This window comes from Maylandia zebra, linkage group LG10 (genome assembly GCF_041146795.1).
Source record: "Maylandia zebra isolate NMK-2024a linkage group LG10, Mzebra_GT3a, whole genome shotgun sequence".
In the NCBI taxonomy this organism is placed as follows: domain Eukaryota; kingdom Metazoa; phylum Chordata; class Actinopteri; order Cichliformes; family Cichlidae; genus Maylandia; species Maylandia zebra.
The window spans coordinates 30,788,608-30,807,611 of NC_135176.1; the positions used below are offsets into that span (position 1 = coordinate 30,788,608).

Here is a 19,004-nt window from a genome sequence, read left to right on the forward strand (position 1 = left end):
TCTGAAAACAGGAAAATCATCTCCTCCTAAATTTTGCTTCAACTCCTAAACCATTTGGTGCTACAGAGAAAATTCTGATGGTTTTTGAAAGGTGAGCTTTAATTTTACAGGCAAAATTAAGAAATACGTCCAAGCAGCCTGTACGATACAACAAAGACTTCTGTGATGTTCTTTTGAAGATGTTCATTGAAAACGAAATTTGACATGTCAGTGTGTATATCAAAGGTGTGCTAAGACGACCATTAGTATGAGTTTTTCCAAGGGAAGCTGTGTAGTGAGAGACCACCTTCACTACCTTCTGATGCACACACAGTTCTAAAAGCTTTTCATGATCATTTTAAATCAGTTTCTTTTTTTAAGACTTCAGTCTCTAGAAGCGGCAGATATTTTATGCATCGGTTTTTACAGTTAGGACTAAATATGTAGAAACACCAGTGAAAACAGTGTTTGGTTATTTTTGCTCCAAAATAAGGCTTTAAAAACTTTCCACACAGTCACCTCTGCCATCATCTCTTTTGGTGAATTCTCCACTGGGTTTAAACTCAGGGCTCTTGTTCAGTCCGGCTGGACATTTATGTTCTTATGCTTTCAAAGGTAATAGATATTACTCCATCCAGCCCAGTTCTTATCAATATACAGTAGATCCATCAATCTGTGATTGTAACTATTATAGAAATAATTTGACCTTGTCCGGCTTCAGAATTGGTGAGACTCCTTCAGGCACTTTTAAATGTGGAATCAAGCTGACTCAGGACTTTTTATTAAGTTTGTTTTTATTGTAGAAAAAAACTGCAGAAATGCTGCTTTGAGTGTATCAGAAAACTCAAAGAAACATATCAGAGTGTGTAAAGTCTGCAGTTTGGAACCACGTGCTTTTTGAGGTGTCTGACTGAACACATCTGAGCATGCTTTGTGTGGATGCAGGTAAACAGTCAGTGTAGCAGCGGAGACATGAAGTCAGACCATCAGGCGGGTCCCCAAACTGCCAGCAAATGAATCAGATGAGGAATCGCTGCGAGGCTTTCAGGACAGAGGGACTTGTCCCATATTTACGAAGCAGATCTTTAGCTTCTTGTAGGAGCGAGTCCGAGAAAGACATTGAAGATTTGCTGAGATGCAGAAGAACCAGACAGCATTCCACAACATCTGGGTGAGGGTACACCTGAAAGACAAAAACATTCATTCTGTAGCCCTGGGGATCAGTGTTTCATCCTAATAATATATTAAATTGCAAATATAATAATACATCTAAAAACTGAAGAGCATCTTACATCACAATAAAGAGTTCCTGTGACATGTGAAGAGAAATCTGCAACATAGTGAACTATTTGTGCAACTTAAACTCTTCATACTAAGCACTTCTTGCTGTTAAGATGTCAAACTGTCTGGTTGTGCTAATCAGAAATGGAAAAAAAACAAGGAGCATGATGGGATAGCCAGCAGGTACCCTGAGGGTAGAGCTGTGAGCAGAGAAACAGGTCAAAACTGACACATGAAACTGCTCCCCTCTCTCTCTGTGATCTCTCTCTGTAGGTGGGAGATCATAGAGGGAGCACAAAGGTCCTTGGTATATCTTACTACTTGACTGTCATGTTGAAATGACAAATACTGCACGCACAGAATCAACATTAACATCCTCTCTGAAAGGTTTACTTCCACGACTGCCTTCAGGATACTTTGGGAGAGACGACTCTCTCTTGTAAGCTTTGGTTGTACCTTGAGTGTGTTTGGCAGCTCAGCCAGCTCTTTCTGATGCTTGGACATCTTCGAGGATAATGACAGCAGAGTCTCCGGGTCCTCAGAACTGGGGAGAAGAAACAGCCGCCTGATTCAGCAATCAAAGTTAATCACAAAGAAAAAAAGACCACGAGATGGCTGAGACTGATGGGAATGAGGTTAGTTTTAGACATGGCCCTGCCAGATTTCAAAGAAAAAGTGATGCGCAGTAAAACTAGTTTTATAATCATGGCTATAGTGCTATGATCATGGGTCTGATAATCACATATAAACAATAAAAACATAAGAAGCTGGCACAAAGCTCTCACCCCTGCTCAGCCTCAGCAGAGTCCTGACTGTCTGAGGATTCCCTGGTGGTGGAAATCACTGCAGGGCTGTCATCCCGTTTCTCCCCAGAGTCGAGCTGCCCTCCCTGGGTCTGGCTGTGCTGCTGCACCATGGCGGCGAGCTGCTGCTGGATCTGTCTCACAGCTCTCTGGGTGGCCTGGCAGGCAGCGTGAGGCTCACACAGAAGGAGTGATGGATCTAAGCCCAGTTTATGAAAACTCCCACTCACAGGACGGTGGGTCTCTGCCGACTCCAACAGCCCTCCGTTTGACACCTCATCCTTCATTTCATCTTCAGGAGACGAGTCAGCCAACGACAGGGAGAGGCCGTTCTGGATCTCCTGGCTGCCTCCCGAGGTCCTCCACCAGCATTCATACAGGCGGTGGTAAAGGACAAAAGCCTGAAGACTGCTGGCAGCAGCTTTGGCTGCTTCTTCCGTGTGATGAAGCACTTTGGGATGTTTCCGAAAACTAACACTGACATCGCCTGACCAACAGAGAGAAAAGCAATTTTCAGGAAATGTATTCATTATTAATGCAGATTAACCTGTTTATTCCTTTTATTTATTTATTTACTTAAAAGCAGAAAAGAGTACAACATACAAACTGCTCACAGGGGCTCGTCTGATTGTTTCTCTGTATTCTTTCAGGGTCTTTTAACATTACAATATTTAAGTGCCCTGAGGTGACTGCTACGATTTAGTGCTATATAAATAAAATTGAACTGGGTGGCTTTGCAGTATCTGCAACAGCTACAGAGCAATGCAAAAGGCTACCACTGCTACATGCCCAGAAAGGCCGCTGAGCTCAGTGTGGTCACCCTGTTCACATATATACAGAGGCTCCTCCCTCTGCTACCACCAAAAATACAGTCTACTCCTGTGAGAGACACTGCAAGGTAAAGCTGCTAATGCCTGTCAAACACAGTTATTTTACATTGTCCTAACATTTAAATTCATGCATAAAAGTCTCATGAATCTAAGCTCAGATGTTACAACACTTATCACCACAAGGTGTCGCCAAAACGACTGCGACAGAACTTAAGAAATGCTCATCTTCTGGCTAAAATGTCAGTTTGCCCTTATTCTGTCTCAGTAGTGCAGCCACCACATTTAGGATTGATATGATGTACCCTGATGGACAGATGACTTCACTGTTCTGTTAATAGGACGTACCATCTGGGAACAGCAGCCTGCAGAGCTCTGCAGAGACACAGAAGTGTCCGGCCTCTCTCGGCCAAGCCACTGCGTGCCACAGCTCTGTCACCAGCTGATCATCATCAGCCAGTAACCAGCTGAGCACAGCACAGGTCAGGTGGAGGGATGAATGCAGCAGGACCTGCAGATGGAAAGGCACATGGACAAGATTTTAGTCTAAATTCATTAAAAGACTTCCTTTAGTTTTCTTTCAGTTCTCTGCTTCAAATATGCTTCTACGTCATATTTAAGCTGTTTTTTATATCTTCTGTTGTGCATGCTTCAGTTCTTCTATACATAATACATTTGTTTCCAGCCGTATCATCAATTATGTACCTAGTTTGTGTCTGTACCTGTCTGAGAGGACTGTTAGCAGTGGGCATTGGGCTCTCTGCAGACTTGAGCTCCTGCAGAAGAGCCCCGACGCTCTGATGTGAAACAGCAAACTGCTCCTCCCACACATCTCTCACTCGATCCATGATGCTAATGTGACGCTCACCCGGTGACGCCCACGGGTGACGGGAGGCGCAGGATGCTGCAGGACTAACTTCAGAGTCTCCCAGCATCTCAGAGAGCAGCTCAGCCACACAGAGATGCAGCCTGTGGACCTGCAGAGGGTTGGAACAGGTTTCACAGACTTTCAGTTCATCTTCTAAACCCAAATTCACACTCCGACTACTAACCAGGAGGCTGTCTTGCAAACTCAGAACCTCCTGTGCTCCGACCCAGTCTCTAGCGGCTGCCAGATCTTTGGCACATCTCAGCGACAGAGACTGAGCCAGAGAGGAGTCTCCTGAGATTCTTGCTAGACTGGCCGCGGTCCTCAGTGACAAGACGTCATTCTTCCTGGCGATGACCTTGGCGGCGTCAAAGCTGGCATCGGCAGCGAGGTAGCTGGGAGATGATGTCAAACCAATGAGAGAGGACCCATTTAACAATGTTTGCAAAGCAATTTAAATAATCATTAAGAGCAACTTTAAACTTTCTAAACACTTCTCACCACTTAGCTGCTGCAGAAAAATGCCCATCTTTCTCCAGCACTGCAGCCCAACACGTGTACAGCTCCTTCAGGAGAGGTTCGTCTGCTGGCAGCCGGGCTTTAACCAGCGCTATGGCCTCCCTGATAATAACAAATGAACAAAACATATCACCAGAATGTGTAGCAAACAAACCTGGAACAGAACTTTTTTATTTAGAGGAACAAAACAAAGCAACAGTAAATAAAGCAAACCTGTAAAGCTTGTGGGAGCGCAGCAAGTCGACTGCCTCGTAGAGTTTGTTGATGGACAGCAGGTGGGACGCCGCTTTCAGGTACTGCTCCTGCAGACACAGCTGCTTGACGAAGGCCTCCACTGTCCGGCTCCACACCACGAACCCAGCTGGAGGAGCAAATAAAACACTTCCCATTACACCAAAAGCAGAGAAAGTGGATCAAGAGCTGAGTAAAGAAACCGAGCCGTTTATATTTTTAGCAAATATCGACCCCATTTGTTGACATGGCCATAAGATGACATTTACCCTGTCAGCAGCTGATATTTATCCCTTGGCTTACATACATTTTGCACTGACTAAATGTTCAAAAACGAACCCTTCAGCTGATCCAGAAAGCTGCAGCGAGTGCGTTAACAGGGACAACAAAGAGAAAGCATATTTCCCCCCACACTGGCTTCTCTTCCTCCCTCTGGAAGTCACAATCAAATTTATGTCAAATCAAATGCTTCTCCTCACATACAAAATCTTATAATCAAACCGTGTCATATGTAAAAGACCTCATAGTACCGTACGATCCTAACAGAACACTTCGCTCTCAGACTACGGGTTTACTTGTGGTTCCCAGAGTATTTAAAAGTAGAATGGGAGGCAGAGCCTTCAGCTTTCAGGCCCCTCGTCTGTGAAACCAGCTCCCAGCTGGGATTCAGGAGACAGACACCATCTCTACTTTTAAAATTAGGCTTAAAAACTTTCCTTTTTAATATAGTATACAGTTAGGGCTGGATCAGGTGACCCAGAATTCTCATTTAGTTATGCTGCAATAGGGTCTAGGCTGCTGGGGGCACTGTTTATTCTGCACTCACCCTTTTCACTCACTCTGTGTTTATACCCCGCTCTGCTTTTAATCTTTAGTTATTATTATATTTCTCTCCCGCTAAAAGGGAGTTTTTCCTTCCTATTGCCACCAAGTTCTTGCTCATAAAGAGTTATTGGATTGTTGGGTTTGCCCTGTATTACTGTATTATACTACATCGCCTTGAGGTGACTATTGTTGTGAACTGGCGCTATATAAATAAAACAGACTTGAAATGAATTTTTTTCTTAGTTTCTTCAGAAAAATAAAAACAAAAGAAAAATAAGACTGAAATAAATATTAGCATCAGTTGTATAACTGAGACTACATACGAGTCACTGAGCCTTCAGTAGGAAGGAGGAACCAGGGAACAACTACCAGAGTCAAGAAAGCAAACAAACGATGGTGGGAATGAAGAATGAAGACTTTCCTCAGAGTCTAAAATAAGAAAATTACTCCCCCCCCCCCAAATAAATAAATAAATAAATAAATAAAACACAGCACAGAGAGGGCCCAGCTGCAGGTGGCATGAAGAGGACACTCTCCATTTTTAACATTTTTCTTTTAGTGGGCTTCTGTTGATCAAAGTCACTGACACTGTGGAAGTGGTCACAGTTGAAAAGAATAGAGAAGGTTCAAAAATATATAAATGAACAAACATAAAATAATAAAATATGTTAGTCCTTTTGTTACGACGTTATGGGTCCCAGATATAGTATAAACACTTTGATGATACACCTGAGGACCAATACATTTTTTTCTCTGCCTACATCTGTGCCAGTGTCACACACTCTGCAAAGGCTCAGTCTCAGGTTAAGTCAATATTCTTGCATTTACCCATGGGAGCGATGGAGAGCAGGTGGTCGTTCAGCTCTCCTTTCTCTGTGGCGAGCTGCAGCGCCCCCTCCAGGTCGCCACTCCACAGCCGCAGGTACACTACGGAGTCGAAGTGACCCGCCTCCACGTGGCCCTCCTCTGAAGGGCAACATCAACGTCACAACGGATGAGTCATCCAACACATCATGTAAAAGAACTCCTCTCCATTTAAAGCTTGTTCCGAGAGCTGAACACGCATTCACCACTTTAACTTTAAAGACTCAGACGAAAAACTAAAGCGTACCTTCTGCATCAAACATGCGGTACAGAGCCTGTCTGTCAGCAAACAGGCCCAGATGGATATGATCTCCCTGGCCTGGGACACAGCCTGTGGGAGGTGCTGGAATATAAATGCACACGCTCATTGAACAGTCCAGATGATATTTGCTTATCAGCTTCATTTTGCTTTCATGCAAGCAGAAAAAAAAAGGTTAAAAGGGTTACATTTTTAAATAAAACGTTATTAAAAGTATAGTCTTTACAGTAATCACTGTCTAAAACGATAAACTGCATGGTGGTCTTACTGTTGTCGTGTCTGACAGAAGCCAGAGTGATGCAGTCCTGCAGCAGCTCGTCTTTGGGCCGGTGGTCCATGGATGTACTGAGAGGCAACATGGAGCGAGGCTTTTTCTTCTTCAGCCCAGTTAAGTCTTAAGATAGACACACGCACGGTTACATACAGAAATGTGCCAAACACCCGTTTCAAAAGGACATCTGTGCATACCTGGCTTGTCTTTACTCTTTACAGCAGCCGAGGATTTTCTCTGCATCTCAAATGTGGCTGAAAGACAGAAAATATTTGGAGCTTCAACGCAAAAGTAGCAGAAAATCTTGAAATGGCAACTGCTGTTTTCTGAACTGCTACCTGGTGAAGGTGCTGGGCTGCTTGTTGAGCTGGCTTCATCTTCATCATCTTCACCTGACACCCCTTGTCCCGTCACTGCCCTCTCTCCGATTGTCACCGGCGCTCCATTGACCTCTGGCTGTGCAGCTCCCTCAGCCCCCGATGGCCCAGCCTTCTTGTTCTTCTTCTTCTGCTTCGTATTGGCCTTCATCTTCTCTTTCAGGTCGACCATCTTTTTCCCTGAAAGCATATGCGTGTCACGGCCTGCTGGTCAGACAGAAAGGCCGTTTTGTGCTGGTTACGGTTCTGGCGTTACCTTTAGGCGGCTTTGTGAACTCTTGTTTGGAGACGCTCCACTCCTGCAAGGTGAAGTCCTTCCCTCCAGTCCAGATCACATCTGGATCCACAGGGGACCAGTCCACACACAGCAGATAACCAACGTGTCCTCTGTAGTTAGAGACAGCTGCTTCCTCCAGAACATCCCACACCTAAAGAACAAGAATATTCAACAATAAAACCCAAAGATGTGTCGACATGCTGAGAGCAACATAAAAACACGTCTACCAACTGAAAAGCCAACGTGTTGAGGTAGAGATTCTTATGCATCTACCACCATCATTTACAGGTTTACACCCATCCACTGACCTGCGCTGTGCCATCATATGAGACAGTGACGAGCCGAGCGTTGTGATGCGGACTCCAGGCCATGCTGGTGATTTTAGCCGTATGGCCACACAACCTCCGATAGGGCTCCGTCAGCACCACGGGGCTTTCTGGAGGATTTTCTGCACAACAAACAAAACACTGATGTAAATACAACCACAGCCATCAAAGCCTTAAATATGTCATTTACCTTTTTACTCGCTCTTTACTGACAGTTTAGATTCTTCCAAATTGACATAATGAGGATTGCAGTACAGTTCGGTTGACATACTACATGTTAAAGAGGACTCACCTATAACAGAGCAGAGATCGTGCACGTAAACGATGGCGTTGCTGGAGCCCGAGGCCAGGAGGCAGTGCAGCTCAAGTGCAGAGCTGTGGTCGTGATGCCACCGTAACGTGTTAATGATCTTGTGGTGCTGCTGGATGCTGCACAGCAACTTCAGACTGGGAGCCTGATATACGTCGATACACCTGCAGCACAGAGCAGCTGGTCAGCTGGTCGCAAAAAGCACAAAAACACTTCAAGCAGAAATGAAAAGCAACTGTAGTCCCGAGACGACAAGCAAACAAAGAAGGGAGTACGGGATGCAACGTATGAGATTACAGAAGAAATATCTGACTTTGTTCACCAACCAGCTACCAGCTGTGCTTTTCATCTATTGGCAGGTTGTGTACAGTGGGTTTACCAGCTGTTGATATGCTTTTTTAGACATCAGCTACTTCAACGTAGCCAAGATATCTGCAAAAAATTACATTTTTACAGCTGAATATTGACCATTATTAGTTACATTACAGCTATTGAAAAAATGCTAAAGTGCATCTCCTGACTTTTTTATGACCTCATCCTTTGGACTTTTTAATGACCTGTGAGAACTTTGCAGAGTTGTGCAATAACTCTGTAGGTTCATGAATCCAGTTGCTTGTGAAGACGTATGATGAGCCACAAAGTGAAACAAACAAGCTGCAAGCCATTTTCTATTGCATCTAATAAATCAAATGTGGTTTGCTTTGAACCTGGCTGGTTCAGGAAGTGTAGACATCTACATGTGTCAGTGTGGCACCCAATCATAATCCCTGAGAGCGACCTAGATAAGAGGGGGCAACAGTTCAAACAGAACAAAATTCATTATTCTGTAGCCTCGAGTCCAGACACTGTCAGCAGACAGTTGGACCCTCAGAGGACTCCCGCCGGCTGCTGATGGTGTGTTACAAAATGGGTCACGCCAGACCGTTCACTCACCCATCCTCGTTGCCGATGGCAACAACTTTCCCATCTGGCTTCCAGCTGAGGTCGGTGTGTGGAGACAGCTTGTGCTGTTGGGAAGCAAATTTTACCTTTGTAACTTATTCAAATCTCCTTTATTTACATTCAGCAGCAGACATGAAACAAACTGTTGCAGGCACGAAGGACCTGCAGAGTGAACTTGTGCTGTCAGCTTTCTTAGTGTGTCAGGTTTTATTTTGCCTGACATGTTGTTGGTTCACTGAGGGCTTAATGAAATCTCTGCACAGATAAAAGTCCTGCTAACAGACTACAAAGCAACAAAAACACGTCTCTATACATGTGACTGCTTTACTGTCCATCTTACCAACTGCACACAAAGCTCTCTTTGCTTGGTGCTGGAAGTGAGATGATGGTGAGGAGGGTGTCAGGCTGGGTTATTTGTGCCTTTATCTGCAATGTAGCCTATAACAGAGTCCTGTTTGATAACTGATCTTATTTCAGTACAAAGTTAGGTTGTTGGGAATTACATCAGGAATCAGTGACCACCAAAGTGATTAGCAATAGATTGCTGAAGATTTGCTTTATTATATTTTAATCTCAGCAGCACTTATTCACCATCCTCTCGAAACATGAAAAAAAAAAAAGAAAAAAAAAAGAAAGAGGGAAATTCTAGTTTTAAATCATCCTGATTTATCATCCTGATTTAAAACTAGAGGTTAAATTAACGGCGCTTTTGCAGAAAGGCTAGTTTTTGTTTCACAGGGCGTCCACGTTTGTCAGTGAAGGATTTCATCGTATTGGGAGCACACGACAAAGAGTGGAGGAGAGAGAGGTGAGCAATGTTGTGCATATAAAAACAGATTAAACAAGTTTGTAGAACCAGGAATGTGCTACGATCCTGCAATTAGCTCTAAGTGTGTCCAGTGTTAACCAGTGTTACAAGCTAGCATTATCTCAGGGAGGTGGCGAATGAGATGAGCCCTCATGTGCATAATATTTCCAGAATATTTTAATTTAATTAATAAAATATTGGTATTTGTCATCCCTGGATCCATACAATATCACCACATAATCCTATATCAATTTTTTTACCCCACCCCTTACAAATATGATCCGTTCATGTGCGTGACAGTGGTTTCCACCACTGCATTATGGGTAACTACGTGTTAAAGAAAGAATCGTTAGGATCAAAAAGGATCAGTGAGTAATACTTCTGAGTTATTTATCTGAGGATAAAGGGACTGCATAATTACATCATCATCATCACATCAAAGCCCCTCCCACCTTGATGTCGTTAGTATCTCTGATGAGCTTGTCGATGTCCGACGCCTCTCCGTTCAGCTTGTATGGATCGTGCTGGAGTATGACGCCCTCGCCGGCACAGCTGTACAGACTAAAGGAAGGTTTTCCTCCTGCTGTCCCTGAACGCCACACAGAACATAAAACTCAGTGTCTTCATGACGGAGGTCTACTGTGGACAAACTGTGGGTTTCAAGTGTTTTTTGATAGCGTTTACCGCTACATAACAGTGTGTTAAAGCCAATTACTTAAAGACATTTTACTGCATTACAGTAAATACTTTTAGTTTTTAACTAGAACTTAAATGATTAGTTAATTGGACACCTCATTAATTCGAGCAAATCGTAAATTTGTAATGGCATCTTTAACTTGAAATGACTTCACGACTGCAATCTTCACACAGGAGAGCTGAACTTAAACATTTTAAGGACCACAAGTCTCAAAGATATAAATGAATTAAAGACTTGGTTACTATAACTACCCATTCAATATATACACAGGCATTATTATAGGTAATATAGATAAGATAGACTAATCTGTGAACACCAGGTATGTAGAAGCCTTAATGTAAAGAGCAAAGGAAGCATGGCGGCTGACAGCCCTGAGAAGCAGCTGGTCCTGATCTACTCTGCACACCTATTGTAAGTCATCCTGACAATTTGAACCAATCACAAGTCCACGAATGGAGCTGAACTGGTGCCAATGCTGTGGGTAAACTAATTAGCAGCTACTTTTGTTTGTTTAGGAGCCATCAGCAGAATTTTTGGCAGTGCAACAATTACATTTATGGCTTTGAAGCCCAGTGACTGATACGCTAATCAAAATGTCATCTGCCGACAGCTGGTAAAATTAACTTCCTACGTCTTGATTTCCCCACATGCGGCTCAAGAGGAAGGAGGTGAGGAGTAAGTGTTTTCTCAGCTCACTCAATTACAGGGTCGATTACGAAAAGGCGTGCAGAGATGGTCGGGCTTTTTCGCTGACTCTCTGCTTATTTGGTGTCCCACTGCCAGGCTTTTTGCTGGGTCAGAGCGTTCAGAGCAAACAACAGCAGTTGCTAAGAGTTCATTAAGAACTTACCAAATGACATTGGGGGGACCGGGGGCCCCCAGGCCAACGTGTACACCGTTTTTCTGTGATAGGAGCTCGATATCTGAGGAGGCCTGGGAGGAGATGAAGCAGAACAAACGCTCGGTTAGGGATGTGTGATGTGTATAGCTGCAGGAAAACAGGCCTCAAGGGAGTATAAGAAGAAACCACAAGACTCGCACCAGAAAACAAGCAAAAGATGGACTTTGAAAAGTTTTCTGAAAGTCACAAAGTCAAACTCCAACTGAAATCACAACAGTTCTGACGTTTTGCATAAAAATAAATAAATAAGAAAGCAATTTTCTTACAAATTATTTAAAGTTCTGTTTGTTTCTTCAAGTTGATTTATTCTGCATTTCCTTTTTTTTCTGTCAAATGCTGGTATAATACTGGTGGATGAAAGTTAGCAACACCACAGATTCAAATAATGAGATCACCACAAACCTCTTTCACATTCATTTTTACAGGTGCTTTTTTCTAAGCATAGCATTCATGCACTTGCTCTTGGAGAGATGCATCACAGGAAACGTTTGGAGTTCGGCTTTTTGCCCGCAGACACTCTGAGATGCAGGTCGGAGGAGCCAGACCGACCTTCGGATCAGCAGACAACCTGCTGTACCTCCTGAACTACAGCTGCCACATTTTAAATAGGTGTTTTACTTATGCTTTGGGTCTTTTGGTTGATGGGATTTCACTGTATGGTCATTTCAGACACTGGTAAAGCCCTGTAATCCACTAAATGATGCCCCAAAGATTGGTACCAGTGCCAAAATCAAAACACTTCTGAAATTACTTCTTAGGAGTATAAGCTCTTTAATATGTGCAAATTTGATTAACAATTAGGCAAGTCTGATGCAGTTTGTAGATCACAGTATCAGTTTTATTTTGTTTTGCTTTCAAAGGAAAGGCTTGAAGTTTGTTTTGGGAATCTCGGAAAAGGGAAGGGGAGGTGGTGTTCCATACAAGCCCTCAGTTCCGGTTGTGGAAGCCAGACGAGGGGCAGCCAATTAAAAGAAAGTGAGATACATAATGATGTTTTGAAAAGGGAATCAAGCAAAGATCATATTTTACAAATGAACATAAATGATCCTCTGTGGAAAAACACAGCATGGATCACCAAAGTTTAACACATACGCTTCTTCATAAACAATGAAAGTGTTTTGAATACCACCGACACACACTGATATATGCTTCTGTACGTGCTGTCACCGATCGTCTATCAAGGCAACAGCATGAAACAAGCACAAGCAATAAACACGATAAGCATGGGGCGGGGTCAGACAGCTAATCTTAGAGAAATGAACCTTACTTGTTGGAGAAGACGTCATAGATACCAACTTTCCCATCATCTGTTCCAAAAGACAAAGATCCCTCTTTTGTCGGATGCCACGCCAGCTACAACAAATGAAACCCTTTTTTTATGCACTTCATCTTTTGTGTCAGCGAACAGCAACAAGCTTGTAATAATTTAGCCACTATCATGATGGAAGCTTGAAGAACAAAATAAAATTTAAAGGCTGCTTAAAGCCGATAACATAAGTCTGACTTTAATGTCCTCTCAAAGTCTCATCAGCAGCTCCGCTGGATCATTTTTTAAAGCAGACACTCGGACAGCCGACAAATTGTTTTTTCATCCGAGAAGTTGTTTCTTTACTGATCTGAGATCTCATCCTTTAACGTCTTTCAGAAAACTTCCTCACACACACAGACTTTAAAGTGAAGTAAACCATTTATATTCTTCCTGGGTATAAACTGATCATGTCTCTTATTGTCCCTAATAGTTAACCATAAATCAGCTGTGCTTTGCAAAAAGAAACTCCTTACCGCTGTGACTTTGGACTTGATCCCCTGCCAGAAGGACCTGACGTCGTACTTGTTCTGAGTGGTCAGCGTGTTCCACACCCGGATCATGTTGTCACCGACACCGAGCGCCAGACATCCAGTACCCACGGGGGAGAAGGTCAGGGCGTAGACGAAACCGCCCAGGGTGGGCAGAGTCCAGCAGCACTCCAGAGAGGCCAGGTCCCAGCACTTAACCTGGAAGAATGAACCAGCTTTCAATGAACTTCCCTCTTTAAAGGCAGTTTAATAATAAATGACAGAAATCCTTATTTGCTTTCATGCAAAATTCCCACTTTAAAAAACAGGCCAGATGAACGCTGGAACACAGCAGTGCACTCATGGCTAAAAAAGCTTCTTCGAGTGAATCTTAACTAGTGCTGGGAGATTAATCAGACCGTGGTGTCAGACGGTTGTTGCCTTTGGCTTTCGTTCTCCCTCTGGCCACCAAGGAGGTCTCCTGATTCGCGTGAGCCCACTGCCAATTGGGTTTTGTTGCTCGATTACTTTCCACAGAGGAGGATACGGGCTGGCAGCAACAGCTGTCCTCGCAAGAGCTTTACAGTTAAAAAACACCCACTGGCCTGTACTGAATTCCATACTGGCACAGGCCATGTACTGTAAGTTCAAAGGTCACTCACCTCTCTGTCCATGGAGGTGCTGATGAGCAGCTCTCTGCCATCCTGCAGGTGAACCGAACTCATGTTAAAGACGATCCTGCTGTGGTTCTGACCCTCTGAGGATGTGCCGAACAGGGTCCACCTCTGCTTCCCTGTCTTGGTTAAATCCCACATGACCAACTCACCACTGGGGAGACACCAAATTAAGCCTATCAACTCAATTATCAGCCAAGCTCTTGGATACAGCTAATGAAGAAGCCCAAAAAAAGGAAACTAAATCCAGCATTGACAAAGCACTTTACCGTTTTACATTTTAATGGGTCTGTTTTATGTTCTATTTTGCTTTGTTCCTGACATTTTGCCAAGAGACTTTCGACAAACACACCTCCAGACAATATCCTGAAAATTAGAGGCCAAATAAAAAGGTCTAAAAAGCAATTACAAGTGATTTTGCTCCCATTTGTTACAATCCTGAAATAACAATCTTCAATTTCTGCTGCTTGCAGCTACATCACAGTTTTGATTGATTGATTGATTGATTGATTGGTAATTTATTTCAACATGTGAACAATATACAAGTACATTTAGAAAAGAAATAAGAGAGAAAAAAAATACTATACAAATTACATACAAAAAAACATTCTGATTAATTTACATGTTGAAAGGGAGTGGGAAGAAGTATACACTTATTTAATCCCACCCCTTCATTGACACAGAGGGAAAAATGTCAGTTTTAAAGTCTGTGTTTTTTATACTGAAGGAAAAAATATTAAAGCAGGCAAGTTATGTAAATGTTAAAGTGATGAGGAAAAATTCAAAACGGGCCACAGTTTTACAATCACTTCTTGTCGTGATCATTTTGTTACTCAGTCAACAACCAAAAAAATCTTCTTTAAACCGTTTGACTGATTGCACACACACTGTACCTGAAGCAACTGGACACGAGCTGCGTCGGCCGTCCCTTCGGCCAATGAACGCTGAGCCAGAGACGCTCTTTCACCCCGGGGTCGACTGCGGTGCCTCTCCTCTTCAGGTAGGGCAGCTTCAGAGTCATGACACCTGCAAGGTGAAGGTGAAGATGCTAAAAGGATTACGTCTTACACCAGGTATGATCTAATCACCTGCGGTAAACCTTTGTCATATCATGGAGTTATCCAAAAAAAAAAAAAAAAAAAAAGCTTTTTTATGCTGCGTGTGGGGAGGGAAATAAAATCTAACACGAGCTTCAGAGGTGATCAGAATTTGTATACACTGTGCTTTTTTTCCTAAACTCTAACCCTCGTGTTTAAGTGAAATTTTAAACACTCATAGTGAATGAAACATTTTCTTCTTCAAGGCTGATTTCTGCAGCATCAATTAAAAAATAAATCTTAAAAATGAACATAAATCCACCTTTTCCCTTGGCTGTACTCCAGAGCCTTACAGTCTGGTCTTTGCTCCCAGATGCGAGATAGCAGCCACCTCCTCCAGACACTCCATTGGTTGCTATTACATGAGAGGAAAAAAAAAAGTCTCATATACTTGTGTTGAATTGGCTTCTTCATGCACAACGAACATATTTTAAAAAGAAAAATAAAGAGGATAATTTAAATACTGCCCAAATCACAACAGCGGTTGCCTCAGGGTGCTTTATATTGTAAGCTAAAGACCCGACAATAATACAAAGAAACACAACGTTACCTTCACCGTCTTCAGGTCTGGTGTAGAGGGCATCTTCATGGGCCAAAGGTGACCACGCCAGCGCATGGATCTCATCGTCGTGTCCACGGAGACGGTGAATCACCTCGCCTTTCTTACTCACATCAATCAGCACGATCATCCCATCTTTGTACCTACAGCAGCATTGTCACAGTTACCGACATCATGTTCACTGAATTTAAATTTTGATTCATTTACAATCAAGACTTCAAATGATCATGAAAACATGTTTATTGAGATTTTTGTCTGTTACCTACAGCTTTGTGAAAGACTTTAAAAGAACTGTAATCTAGATGCTCGACTGATCAAAAATGTTTCTTCAGACATTTTTTTCCTCAAACAAACCTGAGCTCAGAAAGTTGCCCTTCACACGAGTAAAATTTAAAGCGAGTTCTCTCTTTTATGGATAAAAACTACTTTGAAACACTTAGTAGTAGACCCACTTCACTCACTTTATAATGTTAATGTAACCTTTGACAGTCAGTTTGGTAAAATGCAGAAAAACTACCCTCGTTCATGCAAAGCGCTTTAATGTTCATGATCCAGCAGACTAATCTGTCCAGCGGTCGTCTTTCTTGGTATCCTTACCCAACAGCCACATAGTTCCAGGTATGAGGAGAGCAGGTGAGGCAGAAGATGGTTCTGGGCTCAGGGAAGAAGCTGGTCGTGTCACCCGTGTGGTACCAGTGACAGACCACCACGCCTTTCTCATCCCCGGACACCACCAGGTTTTTATCCACAGGGGACCAGTGCAGCGCTGATACGGAGCTCTGTGAACAAAAAGAGACCCGAGTGAGTGCGTGTCACAAGTTCTTCTTAGTCAGGTGTGTGCTGACGGGCAGTGAGCTGCTTCCAAAGACATTTATAGCAAATACTAAACACCAGATACTATTATCTAAATGTAAAACCCTTTGTTAACATTTTGGCATGATGAATCAATATACTAACGTTTTTTTATGCGTTTCATGATTTGTCAAATAAATATCCTTTCTGGGTTTAAACATCTTCCCAATGATATTTAACCAACATGTCATTACATGCAGTTTATTATTCAGATGAATCCACAGACAAAATACTGCTTTAAGGCATCTGCTCAAGCAAAGAATGGAAAATAAATATGCAATGCCCTCAGTAACCTTGACGACTGTTTTAAAAATGCCCTCGAGAGAGAATCACAGAGCTGCTGCAGACGATGTTTTTGCTGCGCATCCCACTGAGTCCTGTCGAGCTCTGATGCTTAACTTTCTTTCTCCAGACCTGGTCAGGGGTCCAGTCTCATCAAGGAGATTGGACCATTTCATATAAATGTGAAAAAAACAACGTGAGACGGCACAACACACATACAAGCTGCTTCCAAGTTGGTGTAGAGCACACAACATCCTGTAGGGGGCGCAAGCACGACACAAAACCTCTTTCTGTGTTAGTGGACACAGGACAGGACACTCACCTGATGAGCTGTGTGCTCCCTAATAAGAGTCTTGCTGCTGGAGTCCCAGAAACGGACACTGCCATCGCTGGAGGAGCTGACACAGATGTGACTCTGCCCTGCATGCTGACAAAACGAGAAGCCGGACACCAAGTCCTTATGGCCCACGAGCTCACCTGAAAAAACACACAGAAAAGGACACTGATTTCACTGCGACTGGAGGATTAATCTGTTTAATTTCAATTATGATTTTAGCTTCCAACAGTTATAAACCCAAGACAAACTGGAGAAAATATACTAATAATTATTACTTTTTTGCTTTCAGCTTCTAACTTAATCTATAATAGTAAATCATGAGGTTTTACTAGATACAAACTTTACATTAGAAATGTATAAAATAGAGTACAGCTACTAAAGCTCTGAACTTGATGCCCTCTGTGCCCCCTTTAGACTCACCCCTGCATGCTAAAAGTATCACTGCTAGAAAGAGAGCACAGACTTGTGCTGGATTTAAAGTGCCAATCTAAATAAACAGTCCATCTGCATACACGTGCCTTTATTTTTGGCTTCTTCTTAATTTAGTTGTGCAGGCACTTTCGTAAATCAGTGGTGAGTGGGAGAAGTGGAAAAGATTGATTTTCTTCACATTTAAGTGATCCAAATAGATGATTTGATGAAGGACTTTTACTGGTATTTCAATAAGAAAATAAAATATACAATAGGTCTATTTTAGTGAGGGCTTTGTGGTGAAAAACAGCCAGTATTCTGAGCCTGCCTGACCACCCTGTGTCCTTCATCATCCTGCACACCCTCATTTAACAACAACAAAAGGTGAGGCAACAATGAGACAAACTCAAAACAGGAGTGGTTGTACAAGTGGAGGCCAATTACATTTTTCCCGCTTCATCTTTTTTGACTGTTTTGGGTTTTTTTTTTTTTTTTACTAGCATTGCATTTGGCTGGGGTCAGTGTCAGTAGAAAACAGTGGACCCTATAGAACCTGGGCAAGTACTCCAACTTCTCCAGGATGGCACATCACTAATTTTCACTGCCAGGAGGTTTGTAGTGTCTCCCAGCACAGTCTCAAGAACGTGGAGGAGATTATAGGACACACAAAGATACTGTAGGAGAGCTGGACACAATGCTCGGCCTCTTGTGGTAAGAGTATACAGGCAGTTCCTGGAGAATGAAGAAACCACACTGACTGGCCCGCACCTAAATCCAATAAAACACATTTTTGCCATTGTGTTTTCTTCAACCTGACGCCACCTGGGTGTACAGACTAGCACCAGGACAAGCTCCTGGTACAGATCACAGAAAAGATCCCAAAGGATATCCATCGTCTCATTAGGAGCATGCCCTGACATTCTCAGAAATTAATACAAGCACATGAGGGCCATACAAACTACCACAATCGATTAGCCTGTCACTGCATTTTTTCACACTGACTTTTGTGGTGTTTTTGGTAAGTTCATCATTTTTATTTCCATCGAATGTTGTAAAATCCTTTCATTGGTCACTGCAGCCCATCAAAGCCCGAGATCCTCTAATCTCTCCGATTTGGTCAGGCAGATACGTTGTACCTGAGTTTAACGCGGTGTTTCTGGCTGCGGGGACTAAAACATGAATGCCACGATCAAGTCTGTGCTATGTGTGGTGTCCAGCGGTGACTGCTCACTCACCTGCCACTCTGCACGAAGATACAGACACATCTATCAAGTAGATGATGTTTTTGGCCCCGACGCCCAGCAAACCGCTGCTGCTGACATCACTGCAGCGCGAGCAGTACCAGTTGGGAGAGGCGGGAAGCGATCGTTCCCGCATGACGCCCTGGATACTTTAAAAATATTTTTTTTTCTTTAATAAAGTCCTAGAAACCTAATCCAAACTTCTCACATGTTACCTGCACTATCGTAGCTACAACACTTATGACCGTACACACAGCGTGGTGTCGTAAATCCTACCGGTGCTTACGACGGAAGTCTAGCTGGGACAATCTAAAATCCAAGGTTGTCGAGTTAAAAGCAATAATTTCCAAAATTTATTTTGAACAAAAACAAAAGCTATTTATTAATTTCCCTTTTAACACGACATTTAA

General features: G+C 42.9%; 1 protein-coding gene across 1 annotated transcript; it reads right to left on the minus strand.

Annotated features, from left to right (window-relative positions):
* Window positions 1-72: 72 nt before the first annotated feature.
* Window positions 73-18,880, minus strand: gemin5 (gem (nuclear organelle) associated protein 5). Its single transcript, XM_012920701.5, has 28 exons — window positions 18,589-18,880; window positions 16,928-17,082; window positions 16,069-16,250; window positions 15,463-15,614; window positions 15,175-15,267; window positions 14,709-14,841; window positions 13,804-13,969; window positions 13,148-13,360; window positions 12,633-12,718; window positions 11,315-11,397; window positions 10,220-10,356; window positions 8,951-9,024; window positions 8,000-8,181; window positions 7,690-7,829; window positions 7,361-7,532; window positions 7,066-7,284; window positions 6,925-6,981; window positions 6,725-6,850; window positions 6,445-6,540; window positions 6,162-6,299; window positions 4,491-4,638; window positions 4,260-4,379; window positions 3,943-4,153; window positions 3,613-3,867; window positions 3,239-3,401; window positions 2,046-2,550; window positions 1,717-1,804; window positions 73-1,162 (listed from the first exon to the last, which is right to left on the minus strand). The coding sequence occupies exons 1-28, from the start codon at window positions 18,728-18,730 to the stop codon at window positions 998-1,000; spliced, it is 4,401 nt and encodes a 1,466-aa protein (XP_012776155.3). The 5' UTR covers window positions 18,731-18,880; the 3' UTR covers window positions 73-997.
* Between the last annotated feature and the right edge of the window lie 124 nt (window positions 18,881-19,004).

What these genes read in the sequence shown, in the direction of transcription:
- gemin5 (XM_012920701.5), bottom strand. Translation starts at nt 18,730, where the DNA reads ATGCGGGAACGATCGCTTCCCGCCTCTCCCAACTGGTACTGCTCGCGC. An exon ending in TATGACGTCTTCTCCAACAA is followed by an intron (nt 11,398 to 12,632) that starts GTAAGGTTCATT and finishes ATCTCCTCCCAG; the next exon opens with GCCTCCTCAGATATCGAGCT. An exon ending in CAGCCCAGCACCTTCACCAG is followed by an intron (nt 6,982 to 7,065) that starts GTAGCAGTTCAG and finishes TCTGTCTTTCAG; the next exon opens with CCACATTTGAGATGCAGAGA.